At 33.5% G+C, this 24154-nt stretch overlaps 1 protein-coding gene across 1 annotated transcript in view; it reads left to right on the top strand.

Annotated features, from left to right (window-relative positions):
- Positions 1–24154, top strand: part of LOC145291918 (netrin-1-like) — a 381604-nt gene that overhangs the window by 321273 nt on the left and 36177 nt on the right. Inside the window, exon 4 of the mRNA XM_080137764.1 lies at positions 22502–22528. Within this exon, the coding sequence (XP_079993890.1) occupies positions 22502–22528 (27 nt within the window). The remainder of the gene's footprint in view (positions 1–22501; positions 22529–24154) is intronic.

The raw sequence follows: 24154 nt of genomic DNA, 5'->3' as shown, positions 1-24154 counted from the left end.
GAAATAGTAAATGAAATCCATTGCTATATGATACTTCAATTATGTATTAAGTCGAGTTAACGATATATTGCAAGTAAAAATTGTTAAATATTATTACCAGCAACAAAAACAATGAAAATAAATTAAATCTACTCTTACTTGTTAGGTATTTATTACCTAAGTTATCATCTACAGAAATCATACATTTATGTAAAATACAGGGTTTTTTTTAATTATTTATTCGTTGAATGAGTCTCATTGCAGTTTCTATTTTCATCGATTGAGCTTTCGGGCGCTGCCATTGTATTCCGTAAGCGATCACGAAAATCTACAATTTCTTGGTTCTGTAGTTTCTTTATGATATCTCTTCGGAGTGACATTGCTTGCAAAACATATTTGTCACTAAAGTAAGGACATTTTTCTAGAAATTTTATTATCGTCTCCATAGACTTTTCTGCATCATCCCATGATATTGCTTCATCAGAGTGTTCTTGGTTATTTACATTAGGGTCAAGAGAATGGGAGCTGTCACTATTTTTATCACCATTATTGCCTTCAGGATATTGATCAGTAGTTTCCTCATCTTGTTGCATCCACATTTCAACATCATTTGCATTAAGTGATTTAAGAACAGCGTGGTTGGTCGGTAACCGTTTGGTTTCAAGAATTTTTTCTAGACCCAGTGTGATGGGTCGTTTTACACTAATTTAAATATAGCAATCTGAAAAAAAATTTACAGTCTGTAAATTAATTATCAATAGCTAATCTACATTAATTACATAGCCCCAATATAAACATTTCTGCGCAATATCTGACTAAACCATGTAAACAGTTTTACTGCAACTCCGCATCAAATATGCTAATACAATTTCAACGACGAGACAGTTCAAGTTTAGAGAAAGTCCAGATTTAGAAGAAGTCCAAATGAGAGGAATTCTAACTCTTGAGGAAGTTCAAATCAAAGGAGTTTTACTGCATATATATATATATATATATATATATATATATATATAATTATGAAACATATATATATATATATATATATATATATATATATATATATATAATTATGAAACATATTTATTTATTTTTTAGAAGCGATTCTGTGGTGGGGTTTTGTTTTTCACTCCCTGAGTGATTTAAAGGGAGAGGTTATCTGCTCTTTGTTTCTATTCCAGTCACCCCCACATTTGTGGGGCGTATTATTTGTAATTATCTAAATATTTGTTTAAATAGTTTCTAATTTTATGCACGTAGAAAATACTTAAACAAATATTTAAATAAATTAATTACAAATAATTTTTTAATATACATAGTGGCGTCTCCCGTCAATTTCGACGTCTGAGCATCCGCCGCAACTAAGTTGCTCGGAAATCCACACCGATGATATGTTTATAGTGGTGAAGATTTTGTGTAGAACCAACCATACATTTTCGTATTACTACTAGCCTTTGTCGATGAAGACGACTACCACGGGAGAGAGTATACAGCAAACCGCAAGTTTTTACATCAGAGTATCCTTCTCCTCGATGCATGTCTTAACAAAGACTGAGGGTGCATTCCTCCCAGTGAATTAATATACCCCCGGATACCAACCAACCTGGAAATTTTTGCGACTTGGCGAGGTACATACAGCGTCTAGACTTCCCAAATGGTCACCTATCTATATATATATATGTGTGTGTGTGTGTGTGTGTGTGTGTGTGTGTGTGTGTGTGTGTGTGTGTGTGTGTGTGTGCTGTATATATATATGTGTGTTGTATATACACAGCAAAACTTTAATGCTGTACGTAACCATATAAGCTGATTTTTATTTATGCTTTTTGCCATCAAAAACTGATACTCGATTCAGGCAAGATGGTCCAAAAGCAGTCTGAAGCATTCCATACGTTTCTGTGGCATCTTTCACAGTTTAAAACAGAATTTTATTGCATATCGTTCCTCTGAATTGTCCTCACGTGCAGATTGCATTTTAGAAATTCACTACGTGTGATAATCGGGCTTTAGTAGGATGTATTCCAATTCCTGCTGCAGCTGTTCATTTACATTTTAGATCATAAAAATTGGTCAATTATCTCATTAGATGTATAGCAATAGCCTACGGAATTCTCAAAATTCTATGACATTTTTAAATGTGTGTACAAGAAGTCTGGAAACTGATTGAACGCACCTCGTATATATGGGGGTTGATGGGACTCCTCAGCCATGAGCAGGTCATCTAAAAGAAAGGGAACTAACATAAACTGAGCCCTATTTGATGCTGCCCCCCTCATAACTGAACTGTTAATCGCATAAGTTATGGATATTTATAAAGGTAAACGCAAGGACGTCCCCCCTACATACAGTACGTCGTATTTCCAAATGTTCACCCATACGTTATTCGTCAGGCTCAACGTTGCTTAACTGCTATGATCTAGGGAGGTCCGATGTGTGAACCTGATTACGCCGTACATAACTAATGTAAACTTAAGTTTTATTAATAAATGTTAATATGCTTTGACATCAATCTTTTGATGGCCAACGGACATCACCGACGAGTTATTTAAGATTCTGTCAAGCATTATATATTTCTTTCATTCATTTTTATGTTTTACTGGTGTTCTTTATAAGACATCTGATCTGATGTCGATTGAAAGGTTATTTTAGTACTTAGATCAAAGAGGGAGGAGCCGCGTTATTGAATATATGCACTTTAGCTTAAATCGCAAAATCAAGTCATCTCAATGTGTGTCTATTCTCTACCCGGTTCATTTTTTTTTTCCAATAAAAGTACGAACGTCGAATGACAAAAGTAGAAAGGGATATTTATACAAACTAATGGGACCTGTGGAAAGTCCACAGTGGCATCTTTCATATGTAATATAGTGCTGTTAAATGTATTTGGAAAACAAATTTAAACCAACGAGCTTCGTTCCCATTTTTTAACTCAAAAAGTTAAAACGCTACAAAAGCATCGAACGACTTTTAATGTTCCAAAATGTATTTCTCTACATTTTTTTATACATAGGAGTCACCATTTATGAAGGCGCGGAGGCGACTCGAGGATAAGGGTTATTGAGTGTATAGCAGTCAATGAGATGATATCGTAGTAATCGTTACTAATGGAAATTTGGTAAATTGAAATTCTTAAAGAATTTGTTTATGTTGGACTTGAAGACAACCAAGTTGTAGTCGGCTGGGAAACAGGCACAGGAAAGAGTGTTCCACAGGCGTGCAGTTCTGAGTTTTCGTGAAAGTTGCCGAGAGGGGACTAGAGATTGGAGCTCAGACGAGCACTTGCCATTGAATTAACGATAAAATAGACAGAAACGCAACGTCTCTCTGTGGGAAAGAGATTGCAGAGAAGAGAAGAATGGCGATGACCATGTCGAAAAAAACATTTAGAGCACAAAAGGTCGCTCGTCTTAATGGAACCACTTCTGTCATCGTAGCTCTTTTATTTTTTAATAAAAAAAATAGGAGGTTTTACTTTTGGAATGGCCCTTGTATGACACAGCGCAACTATTTTCTATGCACTTTCGGACTTTATGCATTCGGACACGCTTTTTCAAATCATACAAAAGTTAAGCGTCCTATTATCTTTTAACTAAACAATTGAGGATCTACGAAAACCGGAGTCCATGCTTCCATTCAGTCTTGAAAGACAAAGGATACCTCTTAGGGGTAGTGGCGCGTGTAATTGTGAGGCAAGGGTAGCGCAATTACCAACCGCACCTCTTCTGAATCAGCACTGTTTTAGTCCAGTGGCAAGGAGAAGATCAGGACGACTGGAAACAATGCCGAGATAAGCGGAGAGTACATACAGCACCTGAAAGTCCCAAATGGTCACCCATTTAGTACTGACTAGGTTCGACGTTGCTTAACTTCGGAGATCCTGCGGGAACCGGTGTGTCAACGTGATTATGCCGTATATATGAAAACCGGAGTAGTACCATTAGAACGAGCGACCTTTTCTGTTCCAAAATTTATTTTCTATTTAGGTACCAACATTCTCAATACACTTTTTCCAATAATGAACGATGGCTGTTCACGGGCGTCTGGAGCGCGCTGTGTCACACAAAGGTCATTCCAAAAGTAAAGCCTCCTTTTTTTTCAAAAGTTAAAGCGCTACAATGACAGAGGTAGTTTCATTAACACGAGGGACCTTTTCTGCTCTAAATGTTTTTTTTTTCCTGCATGGTCATCAGCATTCTTAATACATTTGTGCCCGTACAGAACGATGGCTGTGCATGGTCGTCCGGAGTGCGCTTTTCATACGAGAGTGGTTCTAAATAAAGTCTTCTATTTCTTTCACTAAAAAGTAAAGACCTTCGAAGACGGGAGTGGTACCATTAAAACTATCGACCTTTTGTGTTCAAAAAGTGATTCTCTGCATAGACAACACATTTTGTCGATGCACTTTTGCCAGCTATGAACGATGGCTGTGCATGGGGGTCCGGAGTGTGCTTTGTGATACGAGGAATTCAATGACGTATCTCTGCTACTGACGCTCCTCTATAACAGCGGTTCCTTTCTTAAAGTCCTACTCCGTCAATATCTACAACAGGGAGACGAAACTTCGAATGCATGAGGTAAGTCGTACTAACAATACAATTTGCAATTCCCTCTGAACAAAAAAATAGGAGGATTAATATTTAACAAAAATCAAAATTTTCATAATTTTACATTCGCTATTTTCATGAAACCAAATCAAATGAAAATTTTAGCGCAGTTACTTAACCTTATGCTTAGAAGTCGTGTTATAAAACAAATAATGATCAGTTAATTAGTTTCGAAGTAAACCTTGAAGGGGGATTATTTATCATTTCATTCATCCCAAACACTGCTCATTACTACTTACACTTGAACTTGTCTAACAGGGTGTCACTGTGGATGGGGGGGGAGATTGAGCCACGAAATGTTTGTTATCATTACATTAAAACTTTTGCATATTTTTACAGTCAGGGAAGTAGGAAACAAGCCGGGAATTCCAAAGTCTGGCAGTCAGTGGGAAGAAACAATTAGAGTAAAAGGTTTACCAGCATCAAAGTATGTAAACAATGAAGAGGTTGGATTTTGCTGCTTGTTGTGTTAGTCGAGAACATATACGTCGAGGAGGAAACAAGTTCTATGAGTTCACCAAGCGACATCCTATTAAACTACTTGTGAAACATGTACAAGGATGCAGCATTGTGGCGATGAGACAGATGTTGGAGCATGGCCGATAGTGCAAGATCTATTAGATTTGAGACTGCTTTTTGTGCCTTGTCTAAAAGCAAGAGATTAATAGTGGATGCGAGTTGTGATAAGTCCCATGGCTTTTTGTCGTAACATAAGATACGTCCGTCTTTTATTCTGTAATTTTTTGTCGTAACATAGATACGTCCGTCTTTTATTCTGTAATTTTTGTCGTAACATAAGATATGTCCGTCTTTTATTCTGTAATTTTTGTCGTAACATAAGATACGTCCGTCTTTTATCCTGTAATTTTTGTCGTAACATAAGATACGTCCGTCTTTTATCCTGTAATTTTTGTCGTAACATAAGATACGTCCGTCTTTTATTCAGTAATTTCTTTTTTCTTTTTCAAAATTTTATCGCTGGGAATGATGATAATAGTTTAAGGTTTCCATTTTTGATGTTGTTGTTGCTGTGTATGGCCCAGATGGCTGCAAAATTAGTTGCAACACACACACACACACACACACACACACGTGTGTGTATGTGTGTGCGTGTATGTGTATGTATGTTGCAATGTAGTTTCATAGTACCAGCCGAAATTTAATCGGCGTAAAAGTAATTAAAAACTACTTAATGTCAAAAAGACAGACATAATCTTTATTTTTTATCTTTTACGGTACAAATTAATGGGAACATTTGTCACAGTGAAAACATCTCATTCATATATATATATATATATATATATATGTATGTATATATATGTATATATATATATGTATATATATATATATTCTTTCTCTTGTTTTTAATTTGTTTAGTTCGTATTTTGTCTCTACCACATTTCATTTTATGATATATCGTGTATTTTAAACACCTCACATATATATATTTTTTATAAATTTATGTATATACATATATACATATATACATGCATACATATATATGTGTATGTGTATATATATGTGTGTGTGTGTGTGTGTGTGTATAAATGCCAATGCAGAAGAATATATGTAAGAAAGATAAAATAAAATAATTCAATACAAAAAATTAAAACACAAACTAAAATAAAAAATAAATAAAAACTCGAAGCACACACGTGTAAAAATAAGGTCAGCTATTAATTTCATTTGTTTATTCTGTATTTTTCACGCCAACATTTCATTAAATGAAATATCGGATTCTTTAACTGCATTTATCTCATTTATAAAACTCACTATGTCTGTCTGTCTGTCTGTCTGTCTCTGTCTCTATTTTTAAACTCTATCTCATCCTAAACTACAAAGTCGCAGAGCGGCGTTAGAAACCTCAAATGATTGGATTTTTATGCGTTGTTCTTTTATGGATCTTTAGTTCAAATAGTTTTTAAGCTGTCAATTTTTTAAGATCGTTATGCATTTTAGTTTTTAGTTTTAATCGGTTGATGTGCGTGTCACGTTGGTACAGTGTTAACTTCACCCGCTTTAAACCCTGCAGTTTCATTTTCGGTTTCGATTCTAGCTGATGGCACCCAAATACATTTTTTTTTTTTTAACTTTTGAAATCACGACTATAATATAAATTTGAACAAATTAAAATATTATATTTAAGCATATTTTACGACCGGAATATGCCGGGCGATTCCCCCCCAACCCACCCGCTAGTGTGTATAAAACGTTTTCATCCAAAATTCTATGCAATTCTGCAAGATGTAGAAACTATGTAAAAAAGAATTACGTGTAATAGTTTAATGAAACCAATCCTTTAATAAGAAGTCATGCTTTCTGGCATTAGGGACCTCAACAGTGAAGAGGTGAGATTTTGCTGCTAATCGGATTTGTCGGGGATATGTTCGTCGAGTGGGGCACAAGTGCAAAGAGTTCATCAGAGCACATTCCATTAAAATATTTGTAAAAGGCACAGATATGCAACATTGCGATGATGGGGCAGGGGTCAGAGCTTAGTTGACAAAGTGGGATATATTAGATTGAAAATTCTTTTTGGACCCTATTCAATAGGGAGAGGCTACTGGTTGATACACCAACCCAGATGTGGCAACAATACTCCATGCATGAGTGAATGGTGGCTTTGTAAAGGTACAGGATATTTTCAGGTGTGAGTAGTCTTTTAGCTCTAGAGAAGGAGCCCACTTTCTTTGCAGCAGCCTTCGCAATGTCCTCAATGTATTTGTTCCAGTTCATATTGCCAGTGAATGTTAGGCTGAGGAGTTTGAGGGAAGAATTCGCAGGTAAGGTGTTGTTTGTCATGGAGAGGCGTCTTGTAATTGTTAAAAGAGAGCAGACCAGTCTTACTAAGTAATTCTTTGCAAACAGTTTCATAAAGACTGCCGAATGTTGTCTTTATCTTATAAAATGATGCAAACAAAACAAAAACCATAAAATTTTACTTTCACAAGGTTTTTTATGAAAAAGTATCACAATAAAGTCAAAATAAATCCGACGGTATGAATTAAAATGGAATACCTTTCTTGATAGAAAGCTTACAACTAAAACGTTTTTTCATATAAGGCCTAAAACTCAACGTTTATTACAGAAGACCTTAATCTCAACGTTTCTTGATAGATTACCTAACACGTAAAGTTTCTTTAGATGAAGGCTAGAAACTGAACGTTTCTTGATAAAGCCTCGCAACAGCTTGGCGAAACGTTGAACTTTAGATTTTCTGCTTTCCCTTGATTGTTTTGTGATATTCAGAGATCCTATTTCGGGTGTTTTAGCAGCGTAGACTCTGCAATGATACTTGTTCACGCGTTAGTTTCGGTCGATAAAAAGAGTCTACGTTGGCACTGAAACTAAATGATGTAAAAGAAATACGGATTTTAATCCTCGGCCCTCAAAATCAACAGAGATTAGACCATTCATGTAATAGTCCGGTTCCTGTTGAGTTTGCGGTGGAAGTGAAGTTCTGTGCACTTCTAGGAGGTCAACCCTCCCAGGCCTTGTCTTTTCTCTCCGAGAAGGGAGTTAGTTTATTGCTGAGGTGCTCTTAGCGGAAAATGCCGACAGGGATGCCCAGGCACTTTTTTACACTCAAAGTGTCCCTCCTCTGGGGCCATGACTTCTCTATACCACTTTTTGACTCTGGTGTCTAATTTTTTTGCAGTGGAAGAGAACTATACAACTTCTTTTGCAAAAAAAAAAAAAAAAAAAAAAAAAAAAAGCCGCAAACAAACGTGAGTAAAAATTATTTTAGGACCGGTAACGTATGATACGATACGTAACGGTTTTCCGTTCTGCGCATTCGACACTTAACCGCCTTACAGGATCTGATAAGTTAATTGTTTTCATATGCTTTTTTATGTTTTTTTTTTCCATCGCTGTCGAAGAGGTTGACAGCAAACAGTACATTCCAGAAATGGCGGAAGTTACAGCGGAAATGTCATGGCTGAATGACCACAATTTTTAATCCATGCGGAATGACTATATTTCCAAGGCTGTACAGGTCGGGCTCATCTGTTATTCGTGTATAAATTAATACATATAACTTTCTCTCTTCTTTCTCTCTCTTATATATATATATATATATATATATATATATATATATATATATATACATGTATATATATATATTTATATATATATACATATATATATATATTTATATATATATATACATATATATATATATATATATATATATATATATATATATGTATTATATGATTCTATATAATCATTTTGCTAGGATTTTACCAAGTTATACAGTATACATATATATATATATATATATTATTGCATAGAAAAACGCAAGCATAAAAAGTAATATGGTTAAGATTAAGCTTAGAAAAATAAAAGGACTAGTTGTTAAAACTGGAAAAGAAAAAGATAAGATATTCTAGTAAAATATATAATAAATTTATAACTAAAAATATTGCAGCATTAAGAATTTATATATAATGTTATAAATTGAATTTAAAAAATCTTACTGCTGCAATATCATAAGTTATAAATTCATTATATGTTTTACTAAGATATCTTGTCCTTTTCTTTTCCAGTTTTAACAACTAGTCCTTTATTTTTCTATATTTAAGCTTTATCATATCACTTTTCATGCTCAAATTTTTTCAGGTAATTCATAAGTCTTCCAGGCTTTACTTTGAAATGATATTTTCTTTTTTGTGTTCAATATATATGCATCGTCAACAATCCATAAAAATATTACTAACATCTTAAATTGACTAAATAAAAAATCAAATAAAAGAAGTAATTAAGTAAATAAACAGAGAGAAGGGATCAAAAGAAAGAGAGACAGAAATAACGGGCGGCATCGTAGGTGAAAGATTATCAGCCCTAGCATGGCAAAAAAAGAGAGAAACAGAATTAACGGGCGAGGTCATAAGCGAAAGATTATCAGCCCTAGCACGGAAAAGAGCATAAAGTTAGTTAACTCTCTATATAGAACCCAAACAAGATGACATGCGAGCGACATTCCCGCTATGATTTATAAAGGTGTCGACGACGAAAAGGTTGCTATGGTAATCAAAAGCTAATCAAGAAGAAATCGTCTCTAAAACGTCAATGTTGAAAAAAGTTGTATGGTAACCAACAGCCAATCAGAAGAAATCATCTTTCACGTCCCTTACTTAATGTGAAGACTTTTTAACACCAGCAATTTTATTATAATTTTTGTTTATGAACGAAAATTGACATTTTTTTTTTGTTTCAAGATATAGTTGAAAAGGTGATATATGAACTGTAAGACTTATTTGAAATTTGGTCGTAAAATGAGTGAGTGATGAAGCTTTAAAGAAATTTTCAAAATGGGTAAAACTAACACTTAAACACATCATTCAAATTATTAAAGCAATTTTATAGAATATAACAAATAAACGGCGAAAGCCTATATTCCAAATTTCATGATGTTGACCATCTTACAATTTATTCCTAACAATACGTTGATTTTCAAAATTCCTGACAACACCTGTTTCGAAGCGCGAAATCAATCATTTAATTATTATATCCATTACTGAATTTAATCTGCCCTTACATCCTCAGAAGAAATAGTTCCTATCAATTCATTAAAAAAAATGAAATGTATATAGATATGGAAGAGGTTTCAATTATATTTTATCTTTTATTTTATTACGCCATTTTGGATCTTCAACTCATTTATTATATATATAAAGCTGAATGTCTGCCTGTGTGTGTGTGTGTGTGTGTGTGTGTGTGTGTGTGTGTGTGTGTGTGTGTGTGTGTGTGTGTGGTCACGAATAGGCTCCTATATGGTTGACTATTTTAAAAAAACTGATTGCATATAATGATAGAAGATGTATCGAGACACAGGAATGGGTATGTGTGATTTTGCAGAACGCTGGTTCATTAAAATTGTGGGGTCTGCGTTAGCGCCTGGTCCACAAAGTATGGAAATAAAAAATATAAAAATTAAAAAGCTATATATATAAACGAATCGTACAAATTTCCAGGTTGGCATCTGGAAGCGTGTTTGCCGGAACGAATAGGTGATTTCTGAAGTGCATGTGACACAAAGTTGCGCCTCGTGGATCACCTGTAACACTTCGTACCGGGGCTGGCTCAATCCAAATGAGCAAAAATGTATAATCGTATCTGAGTTCTGCCAACGATATATATATATATATATATATATATATATATATATATATATATATATATATATATATATATATATATATATATATATATACCTTCATCCACGGACGCGCGTTTTATCAACGTAGCAAAATCTAGCGGATTCGAAACCAGGACGCTAAAGACTAAAGCTCTGTCATGGAGGCAATCGCCACTAATATTCAATGTATCAACAGTTTTGTAGATGCCATTTATTTGTTTCTATTACTTTTGATATATATATATATATATATATATATATATATATATATATATATATATATATATATATATATATATATATATTATTGGCCTGGCATAGCCACAGGGAAGACAACCAAAGCAGCAAAACTGAAGCTGCCTGGCGGGACACTATATATACAAATGTAGGCAAATTTGGGCATATTTTAATAGTATGAAAATATAAGTCTTTTTTATCAATTGTTATAAAATTTAACTATAAAATAGTATTATAATCTTTAAAAAAGCCGCAAATTTTCATGTAGTTTCGTCCCATAGAACTAACTATATAATTATTTCAATATTCAATTTGGCAACGTATATATATATATATATATATATATATATATATATATATATATATATATATATATATATATGATTAGTCTTTTTTGGAAAAAGAATTACATCAGAGTGCTCAATTAAAAGGTAATGCAAATTGTAAGAGCGTATTTGTATTTTGTGTACAGAAAGTTGTTAGTTGAGGCAGCTCATTGGTACCGTCGGTTTCAAGCCCGATAATAAGGCCCGTTTAAGGTATCCTTATCAAGCTCTCTTCAGCCAATATTCGTCTTATTGGCTGAAGAGAGCTTGATGAGGATACCTTAAACGGGCCTTATTATCGGGCTTGAAACCGACGGTACCAATGATCTGTCTCAGCTAACAACTTTCTGTACACAGTTTGTGAACAGGTATGGTATAATAAATGATGGGGTTTATCTATTTTATTTTTACTTTCATCATATTTTGCTTTGGTTTTGATACCCCGAATTCGAAGCTATCTCTTTACAACCCTTCCTTTTAATAACCTATAATACTTTCATAAATCAGAGTCCATTTTCCGTTGGCTGTTTTTAATCCAGTCTACGACGGGTACTTTTGCTAGTATATATATATATATATATATATATATATATATATATATATATATATATATATATATATATATATATTCAAAAACAAATTTTAAAAAATACTTGAAGCAATCTACATAAAAACTCACCAGCATAGAAATAATGGTATTATTTATTAAACCAGTAATAAAATGATTGGAGAAATACTATTTCATCTAATGAGCTAAATTCTCACACATACTGGCACCCCTCTATCAAACAATACTGAACTAGTGCTGCTATTGAGATTCCTCTTTTTCTCCAGCCATCCAGCGCACACGTTCATTGGTTTCCCCTCCGACGATGATTAGATGGAGAATCGAAAGCGTTCGCGGTGCCTATGCAATTTACACTCTTTTTTCTTTTAATTTTTGCGCACAAAAAATCATATGAAAAATCGAAACAGTAAAATAGTTATAATTAAACAAAAATTCTGTTATCTGTTATTTATATATGTAATGATTTTTCGATGCTTTTTGTGACCAAGAGCGGAGGTTCGCTTGAAATATAAAAAATAACAATAAAAATATTAAATGCAAAATGTAACATCGTTTTTCATGCTTCAAAAAACCCTCATAACCTTTAAATCACTATATATATATATATATATATATATATATATATATATATATATATATATATATATATATATACACATATATTGTTTTAACAAAAGCCAAGACTTCAAAGAATGGGTTGATAGCAACAAATAGTGTATTTCATTGTTAGTTACAATTGTTGCTATCAAGCCATTCTTTGAAGTCTTGGTTTTTATTTAAACAATATATGAATGTCCATTATGAAATATGATAATTTTGTAGTTTACAGTTTAAGTCATCTCTTTTTGGCTTAAAATTTATTGGTATATGAACGATTACTGAATTATATAAACCCAGTAAAATTCGGAATACTACAAATAAGACTATATATATATATATATATATATATATATATATATATATATATATATATATATATATATATGCCATTATTGAAATTGAGGAATTTTTTTTACGTTTAATCGATAAGAAATACCACAAATTGAATACTACGATTAAACGTCAATAAAAAAGTACTCAATAGTGCTATTAAAATCCTTCATAAAATTTTGTACCCATAAGAATCTTTATATATATATATATATATATATATATATATATATATATATATATATATATATATATATATATATAAAATGATGAGAAGGAGAGTATTTCTTCGAAACTCCGCGGATTAAGGACTATCCACTTATCTTGTGCTTCCTTTTTTAAAATTAAATATGTTTTTAACTCTTTTTCAAGATGTCTTTTAGTCTTTTAACATGTTTTATTAATCATTTGTTCATATATATATATATATATATATATATATATATATATATGCGCGCACACACGCCCAGAGGAGGGGAGAGAGAGAAGGAAAAATTAAAAGTTGTAAAAATATATTTTAAATTAATTTATTATTCGACAAGATACTCAAAAACAAGGTATATTGAAATTTCTTTAATCCAGAGAGTTTCAAAGAAATGCGTTCTTCTCATCAGATGAAAGATATTAGCAAATGGAAATCATAGCAAAGCTATGAATTTGATTGTCGTTGCATTAATTGAAACACCATTATATGAAACCTAGTCATAAATACAAAAAAAAAGTGTTTATAAAATGAGGGAATCATTTAAGAAATTAGATGGATAAAAAAGCAGATGGAAATATGTGGAGAAATCCAATATTATCAATACGAAAAAATGATGGGATATAGTGTTCCCATAGGAAAATTGCGGAATTATGTTGTTGGCACGCAACAACATGAAATTCAAATCTTGAATGTGTGTAGTTATCCAAAAAAAACTTTAATAATTCATAAAGTTTGTAATAATCCAAATATTTGTAATCCATGTTTGTCAGAAAAATCCGTTTACAAGCGATTACTGAGTAAAGATTATTTAAATCCGTTAAAGTTTTCTACAATTTAAACGACGTGGATATTTTCTGCAGCCGTTAGAACGGCGTTTAATACATGATGTAAAATAAATATTTTAAAGAAAGCAATTGAAATAAAATTGTAGCGGAAGTGTCAAATTAAAAAAACAAAATGATAAAAAGAAAAACAAGAGAAAAGAAAGAAAAAAAAGAAAAAGAAAAGATAAACCTGATCTCATCCCGGCTGTACTATTCAAAATTCTCTGCTGAGTTTGCTCCCGTTCTCTCCAAACTCTTCAACAAATGCTTTTACGAACCATGCTTTCATCGCTGCTGGAAAACTGCTTTTGTCGTACCTGTTCACAAAAATTATTGCGAAAAAACTGGCCCATCAAATTATTGCCCATTAGTCTCCTCCCTCTTTTCACCAAAATATTTGAGTCCATAATTAATCAAGCTCTAATCCAACACCTTAGAGTTGCTAAACTTCTATCCGACCATCAATATAGATTTAGGCAAGCCCGTTCTACTGTAGATATTATTACTGTAATCTCTGAACGTATATACCATGCACTGAATAAGGCAGAATAAGGGAGGGCAGTAACCCTAGATATATCTAAGGCTTTTGACAGAGTATGGCACCATGATCTTCTCAGGAAAATCAGATCCTATAGTATTACTTGATGAATACTTAACATAATTAAATTCTTACAAAAGAGAAGGACCCAGGTTTCCTCGATGGTCGTACGTCAAATATGATATAAATGCGGGTGTACCTCAGGGTTTGATCCTTGGACCTTTACTATTATTGATATTCATGAATGACCTCCCTGATAAAATTGTCTACGAGATGGGTATATTTGCGGATGACACTCTGCTTTATGGCAGGCACAAGGGAAAAACAAATGAACACATATCTAAAGCAATGGCGGAAACCACAATCTGTAATGGAATGGGGACAAGAATAGATAGTAATTTTCAATGCTGCCAAGACTAAATTCCTTTCCTTTAATAATTACAAAAAACTTTCTCAATCACCAATAGCTATGGCTAAAGATACATTACCTGAAAGTACTTCTTTACAAACTCCTTGGAATTTGAACAGATACATCGAGAGCATTGCCAAGGCTGCTGCGAAGATGGTGGGCTGTCTCTACCGTGCTAGAAAGTTACTTATGCCTGAAATTATCCTGTACCCTTACAAGGCCAGGATTCGCCCATGTATGGCGTATTGTTGTCACATTTGGGTTGGTGAATCTGCTACTAGTCTCTCACTCCTGAAAAGGGTTCAAAAGAGATCCGCCAACCTGATAGGGCCTAAACTATCAGCTAAGCTTCGACATCATATTGCATCCCTCTGCCTGCTTTACAAGTATTTTAATGGTGGATGCTTCGACGAACTACAGGCCCTTGTACCCCCTCGATGTAAATACCCCCAAATATCCAAGCAGCAAAGTCCCACCCCTACACAGTGGAGATCCACAGATTCAAAAAAGCTTTCTACTCTAATAGGTTCTTCCCTAGAAATGCTAGACTTCGGAATTCACTTCCGGGTTCTTGCTTCTCCAACTGTACTGACATGCAGAAGTTCATGCATAATGTGAACGGACATCTTGCTGCTCAACTCCCTACATAGTATCCCTGTAACATATGTCCCTGATAGTAGCCCACTACAGCAAAGTTAACTTAGGCAAGTTATATCTATATCTATATCTATATCTAGAGAGAGAGAGAGAGAGAGAAGAGAGAGAGAGAGAGATTTGTGTGTGCATGTGTTCGTTCCTTATGAACTCGAAAACGGCGGGGATATTTTTTATGAAATTTCACATAAAGATTCTTTATGTGTCTGGCAGAGTTCTTAGATAGGGTTTGTATTTCAATGTATTTAACAAATATCGATAATTGATAATCGAAATAATCCGTTGAAAAAAAAACATGCGATTTTGACCATAGTTAACACCTTACACTGGTCAAGATCAAAGTGTAGTATCCGTTCTTCAGATGCTGCACTTCTATTTCTTGTTCTCTTTCGGTGAAGGAGCAGTCCTTCACGACTGAGACAATTTTTTATTTTTGTACCTTTTCTCCACGTTAAAAAACGACCCTGGTGTCTAACTCTGTCCCGTGGGGAGGCATTGTAAATAGGTACACACAGACTAATATAACAAGTGCATTTAAGAAAAATTATTTCTACACAAGCCGAAAAGTCCGACATATAAAATCAACAGTATGTTCTTCGATACGACAGGAAGGGGAAACATTCGAAATAAATGCTGCGGGGAGGTATGTGAAGCTTCCTCCCGATGTAACGCAGTGGATTCTCAACAGGAGGAGCCAATCAATCGATCTGATTTTTAAAAAAATGGGTAATTTCACTGATTTCAATGACAATAGAAATATTGGAGTGTGAAACGTTCGATGATCATCATTCATTCCCGGGCAACGTCAGATCTCCCTGCTAGTATATAATGTGTGTGTATGAAATGTAATTACGTAGTTACTTTAAGATGTAACTATGTTTAATACCACCAGATGGGAAAGAGACTGTATAAATGTCAACGAATTAATTTAGACATGAGGATAAAACACATTTCATTATAATTGGCAGTTGCACGCTGTGCGATCAACCTTACGATTATAATGACTAGCACACATATGCACACATAGACACACACGCACAAAACACACAAACACACAAACATACACAGACAGACACATACACACAGATACACACAAACACACGCACACACAATACGCACAAACAAAAACACGTACATACATACATACATACAGACACACAAACACACGGAGACACAAACACACACGGACACGCAAACACACACAAACACACAAATATATTCACAGAGACGCACAAACACATACATAGACACAAACACGCATGCAGACACACAAAAACACGCAAGCACACAAAAACACATACAAACACACACGGACACACACAGATATATAAAACAGACAAACACATACACACAAGCACATATAAACATACACAGGCACACACACATGTATACAAACACACAAGCACACACACACACACACACACACACAAACATGCAAACACACACACACACACAAACAAACAATACGAATCTATCGCAATGACTCATGCATTCATTACTTTAATTATTGCAAATATTTTGTTTTGCTTCGATGATTTGGGATGAACTAAAATGCATTTCTTGACGGTTTCTTCAACGTATTGTGAAATATAAAAACTGATTTTATCAGATCAATAGTGATAAATGCGTGCGTCAACCATATTCAGCATATTTTTCTCTTAGTCTGTCTGTCCGTTCCACTTTTTCCCGTAAACTACTGGTCGATGCAAAGTTAAGGATGAACACGAATTGCTAGAGATTAATACCGCCTGTTAATTTAATATTCCCTTGACACTTCCTCCTTCGGAGGAGGCCGGTTCAACACGCCAAGGGTAACTATCATGAAACAACAACAGTAAATATTTCATGCAAAAAATGAACACGAACCCAACCATATTCAACTATCAATTTTTCATAAAGCGCTGATTCTAGTCAATGAGATATAACTTTTTCTCGTTTTTAACGGACAAAAAGTTATAGTCTCTCTCTTTCTCTCTCTCTCTCTCTCTCTCTCTCTCTCTCTCTCTCTTTCTCTTTATATATATATATATAACTACTTAATTTACTCACATAAAATTAATATACGAAAGTATAGATTTATGTGTAAACTTTAAGTATTTACTTCAAAAGTGCTCAATACGTAGATAGAGCTAGTTAGTAATTTATAAAATATATATGGCGATTAAGCTACACTGAATATTCCGCGTTTCATCCACTGTAGGACTCCTCAAGCTTATGCGCATAAGCCTGAGGAGTCCTAGAGTGGATGAAACGCGGAATATTCAGTGTAGCTTAATCGCCATATATATTTTATAAATTACTATATATACATATATACATATATATATATATATATATATATATATATATATATATGTGTGTGTGTGTGTACAGACATATAGATAGATAGGTAGATAGATAGATAGATAGATAGATAGATAGATAGATAGATAGATAGATAGATAGATAGATAGATAGACAGGGTGTTCAATAATTAACATTACAAAGTTTGGGCCCATATTTATAAAATAAATTAAACAATACAGATCACTCAAACATAAAAATATGCAATAGTATTACTAGATTCAAAATATCCAAACTTTATTCGATGTAACCGCCCTGTGTATCAATAACCTGCTGCAAACACTTGGTGAATTCTTTTACGCGACTCACGAATGATTGTTTCTAGTATTTTAGTTCATTCCACACTTAATTTCTTCTTGAGAGCCTCCAAATTTGGATGGTGGGAAACTGAGACTTTACTCTCCAAGACAGACCAAATATTTTAATCTCATCAGTTGATTTGAAACGTTTTAGTGTTCTTCACACTAACTTTCGGTTCACATCAATGGTCTTCGCAATGTCTCCTGAAGACTTTCCGAATTTGAATAGCTTTACAATGGCAATTCGTTTTGCTAAATCATGGGACATATTATCAGAATTAATCTTCAAGTTAAACTTTATCCATTCCATATACACATGAAAAAGACATTTAAAAAATCATGAAAATGCACTAAATATAGATAATGATAGAAAGTTGGAACGGATAATACTGGATACCATATATATATATATATATATATATATATATATATATATATATATATATATATATATATATATATATGAGTTATGACATATATATGGCAATTAAGCTACACAGAATATTCCGCGTTTCATCCACGCTAGGATTTATCAGCCGTGGATGAAACGCGGAATATTCTGTGTAGCTTAATCACCATCTATATTTTATAACTTAATACCTAGCGCAACCTACCTATTGAGCACTGTTGAAGTAAATACTTAAAGTTTACGCAGAAATTTATACTTTCGTATATTAATTTATGTGAGTAAATGAAGTAATCATATATATATATATATATATATATATATATATATATATATATATATATATATATATATATATATAACTATTTCATTTATTCACATAAATTTACTATACGAAAGTATAGATTTATGCGTAAACTTTAAGTATTTACTTCAAAAGTGCTCAATACGTAGGTAGAGCTAGTTAGTAATTTATAAAATATATATGGCGATTAAGCTACACTGAATATTCTGCGTTTCATCCAGCTATAGGATTCGTCAGGCTTATGCGCGAATTCTGTCGTTGCTTCTTGTTTTTATACATATATATATAAATACACACTGAAATTCGAAACTGATGCCAGGACACTAATAACTGTAAGTCATTGATGTTGAATACCTTACCAGCTAAGAATATGAAGAATTGAATTATTTGCTTTTGTTCAAAGTTTTACGATATTGGTAATGCAAAGATTCAATTATTTGGATAATTAGTTTTTGCCAACCATCAGTAATTCTTTCAAAATGCTCCACCTACAAATATGTGAACCTTTCAATGTGATACAAGATGTCGATTTTTAGTGGAATTTGTGCTCTGATTATCATCTTTAAAGTGAGTGCTTCATGTTTTGGATTGGCCGTTTTTTCTCATTTTTCTTTAAGACTTTATTTTTTTTATTTCGTTTTGTAAAGATTGTGTCGGTTTTTATTGATATTAGATCGTCTCTGAGGAGTAGCTAGATAGACTAAAGAAACGCACGTAAAAGAGTAAGAATAAAATGCGGGCATTCCCCAAAAATAAAATTAAATAATAAACCAGCGCATATATACACACACGAGTATGATTACGGGATGAGTATAAGCAATAATTATAGCATTAGTTTTAGTTTTTATCATTTTATATCATAAATGCAAAACTCTACATAATAAATGTGAAGTATTTCCATGTTCGTACGTACATTATCACCGTTCACACTTTGTAAAAGGTGAGATTATTCGACTGAGATTGATGTTGCCTTTTTTTTTTTAAAAAAATGTGCCATTACTGATTTTAAAATGAATTGTTCTCAAATCCAATTTTAAACAAATACATACAGAGGAAACATATTCGTTTTATTTATTTCGCCATATTCTGGCGGTTTAAGGCAAGTGCCGGAAAACCATGAAATACGATTCATAATATGCTGTAGTATCCAGAGAACATATTATCATTAACAGTCAATATTTTTTTTAAACTCTTTTTCATCCCAAACAAGGCATATTGCCACTTGAACATCGGGAGTTAGTATTTAGGATCTATTGTGAGAAGTTGCGCAGCGAAAAATCTGAATTAGTTGCCAATCACTTTTCTGAAATCAACGTTGCTTTTTTTTTACACAGGCATCACCACATTATCAAGGCCAAGAGGCCACTCGAGGATAAGGGTTAAAGAGTGTACAGTAGAAATTCGACAATATAGTAATCAATTCGGTAAATTTGTTAACTTATGTGGAACGGCTCATCAAAAACTTGTTTACGTTAGACTTGAAGACGACCATATTGTAGTCAGCTGGAAAGCTGGAAAACGGAAGACAATTCCACAGGTGTGCAGTTCTAAGAAAGAAGCTTTGTTCATGGAATCTACGTTTAGATTTCGGCATAGATAAAGAGTGGGGGAATTATTTATAGTGATTTCAGCTAGACGAGTGTTTCTTGTGAAAGTTAGGCGAGGGGGGACCATAGATTGAAGCTCATTCGAACACTTTCCATGAAAATAATGATACATCAGAGACAAACTCGCAACATCTCTTCTGTGACATAGAGGTTGCAGGGAAGAGAAAAGGACATCTCCTACGAGGCTACGAAGTCTATTTTGAACTCTATCAAGGCAGGACAAGTCCTTTCTAGCAGCTCCTGCCCATTAGACTTTCTTTTTTTCTTCTGCAACTTAGTACAATCAGGTATTCAGACAATATAGGGGATCTCAAGGTCTAGCAGTTCTGGAAAAGAATCTATTAGAATCGAAGGCTTTCCGGTATCTTGGTATCTCTACAGTAAAGTGGTGTAATTTTGCTGCTGCACAGGTTTGTTCATGGTCTGTACGTTGTTGGGTATAAATGAAACGAGTTTATGAGAGCACATTCCATTAATATATTTGTGAAGCATGCACAGGCATGCAACATTGTGGCGATGGAATAGGGGTTTGAGCTTGGTTGACAGTGTGGGAATCTTTTTTTCTATTCTATCTAAGAAAAAAGATTTGGTGGATGTATAAGCCCAGATGTGGCAATAATACTCCACACATGGGCGAATGCTGTTTTTTTTTTCTGGATATTTTTTCTTTGTTTAAAGGTTTTGCCACTTTTTAAGTTTCATCTTTTTTTTTTTTTTCAGACACCTTACATTTTAGATTTTTTCCTTTTGCAGTTTTTTTTTTAAACAGCTCCTTTGTTTTCAGCCCTCATCACCAATAAACGTTTGAGGTTTCTTTCAGCCTTTTATATTCTCTTTTATTCGGTATCTCTATTTCAGCCACTTTAAAATTGAGCACTCGTTTTTTTTTCTTTCTATGTTTTTTTATGTGTGTATGTTTTTTGTTTGTTTTTTTTTTTTGTTTTTTTACTTACGTTCACCCTAACAAGGCATACTTGGACTTAAGAAGCTACTGTTTGAGACCATGCCTAGGAAAGACTAACAAGAGGTTTGTTTACGTTACATTTAAACTTCCACATATCAGTTTAGTCAAGGAAGCAGGGAAGGCATTCCAACGTCTAGCTGTTCGAGGGAAGAAACTATTAGATTAAAAAGTTTTCTGGCATTTAGGGACCTCAACAGTGGAGGGGTGAGATTTTGTTGCTCAGCGGGTTTGTTGGGATATGTATATCGCAGAGGCACAGGTCCAACGAGTTCATCAGAGCACATTCCATGAACATTTGTAAAACAGACATATGGATTCGACATTGCGGCTATGGAACAGGAGTTAAAGCTTAGTTGACAAAGTGGGATTTATTATAGTGGATACTCTTTTTTTGGACCCTATCCAAGAGGGAGAGACTATGGTAGATGCCTCAACACAGATGTGGCCACAATACTCCATGCATGAGCGAATGGTGGCTTTGTAGAGATACACGATGTTCTCAGGTGTAAGTAGTTTTCTAGCACGGTAGAGGGCAGCCTCTTTTTTTATTCTCTTTCACTCGGCCCTTATTTCAGACACTTTAAATTTCTGCCTTCTCTTAGTTTGTTTTTGTTTGTTTGGTTGGTTGGTTTTTGTTGTTTTTTTTTGTTTGTTTTTGTTTGTTTGTTTGTTTTTTTTTTGTTGTTGTTTTTTTCACTGTCTTGTTTATTTTCAACCCATTTCTGTCAATTATAGCTTCGATTCTGTTTCTAGTTTTTCCTAATTTTATCACTTTTTCATCGTGCCCTTACCTTTTCGGGTAAGCTATGGTTCAACCCTTTATTAGCTCCCTTAATTTTTAGCCACTTTCTTTTTCAGCCATTTTAACATTTCGTCCATTTTTCTCTTTTCAGCCATTTTAACATTTCGTCCATTTTTCTCTTTTCAGCCATTTTAACATTTCGTCCATTTTTCTCTTTTCAGCTATTTTATCATTTCGTCCATTTTTTTTTTCTTTTTCAGCCATTTTATTATTTCGGCATAAAATATTTAAGTAGTCTCAAAATAAATATTCTTAGATGAAATAAATCTACCTAATCGATAATTTCAATTTGTGAATCAAAGCTTTTCGATATATAACATTATTCCATCATTAAATTGTTTTTTGTTTTTTTTTCTTTTACAGAAGTTCATGACAACAAAGATTCACCTGGTGAGTACATTCTTTTAAGACATTTCTTAATGATCTTCGCGGTGTTGTATCACTCATTAACCCTTATCCTCGAGTTTACTTTCGGCTTTGATAAGCGGTGACACTCCCAAGTAATTATTTTTTTTTTGTCTAATTGTGCTTATAATGAAAGATGCAAATAAAAATGTTAAAATATAGAATTTTTTTAAAAGGGAAATTTAATGGGGAGATAACTCCATTCTTTTTTTTACTACCAGTTTGCGTTTCTTGGATTTTTCTCATCTTTTTTTTTTTAGAATTGAAAAAAATGAACGATTAATAGTCAGTCATTCAGTAGTAATTTCATGTTAAAAAATATTCAGATAAAATCTAATTTACATTTTTTTAACTTCGAATAATGTTTTTTTCTGTACATTTTATTTGTTTAGAGATATTTGTTAAAATATTTTTTTCTATTTTTGTTTTTACATATTTTTATAATTGCTATAAATTACTTTTCGGATATAGCTTAATGGATAAAGTGTTGACTACTGGTCCTGTTGACTAGGGTTCAATCCTCGCTCGAGGCATACCAAATATGTTTTAATGGTATATGATTCTATTGCTAAGCAGTTAGCATTGTATGGTGACCATTAAGGGTGAATGGAACAATTAAGGGAAATATTGTGCCCTCCCCTATATCGGTGTATTAAATGATGAAAAGTGAGCTTTCAATCGAGCAAAATTACTTCTAAACATGAACGCTCTAAAATCTAATATATAAATGGCTACATGTCTGTCTGTCTTCATATTTTCAAACTCTATCTCCTCTGAAACTAAATTTTTTTACGGGCCGTTCTTTTATGGGTCTTTAGCCGGTTAAAATTGTTTTTAAGGAATCAATGATGGATAAAAATTGAAAAAATCGTTAAACATTTTGTACATTCGTCTTAGTTATTTTTTTTTCAATCGGCTCATATGTGTATCACGTTTGTATAGTGGTAACGTCACTAGCTTTGAATGCTTCGGTTTCGATTCTAGCTGATGGCACCTAAATACTTTTTTTTTTTTACTTTTGAAATCACGACTCTATAATAATATATACGACAAATTAAAATATCATATTTGAGCATATTTTAAGACCGGGCAAAGCCGGCCCCCCTCCCCGCTAGTTATAACATATTTTTAAACTCAATAGAATATTTTTGTTGAGCAAACAGAAGAAAGAGAGAGAGAGAGAGAGAGAGAGAGAGAGAGAGAGAGGAAGAGAGGGTGAAAAGAAAGAGGGAGAAAATAGAGATACATTAATAGCTATTAAGAGAAAAAGTACAGAAACAAAGAATACAGTCATTAGCAATATTTTCGGTTCAACATATCTCAGATGATAGGTTCAATTGGTCCATTACCTTCGACCTTTCAGAAATAGTATCGGGCACCCGATTTTATAAACGATCTGTCAAATCTAGGTAAATCAAATTCAATTGACAGCACGCCCTGATGTCGCCATGTTCTTTTATAATAGAGTGTTTTAATTTTACTTGATTCCTCAAAAATATAACGAAGGGCGGGTATAAGGCCCATAAATGTGGGGAGCTGGTACTCCCCCCAAAAAAATGCTTTTACGATTGTGTTACAATGTGAGGATCAAAGGTAAGTGGATAGGTGAGA

This window comes from Euprymna scolopes, chromosome 13 (assembly GCF_053919585.1).
Source record: "Euprymna scolopes isolate OS-2025 chromosome 13, ASM5391958v1, whole genome shotgun sequence".
Lineage (NCBI taxonomy): Eukaryota > Metazoa > Mollusca > Cephalopoda > Sepiida > Sepiolidae > Euprymna > Euprymna scolopes.
Note: the sequence above shows the minus strand (reverse complement) of the source record. Positions and strands in the feature narration are given on the sequence as shown.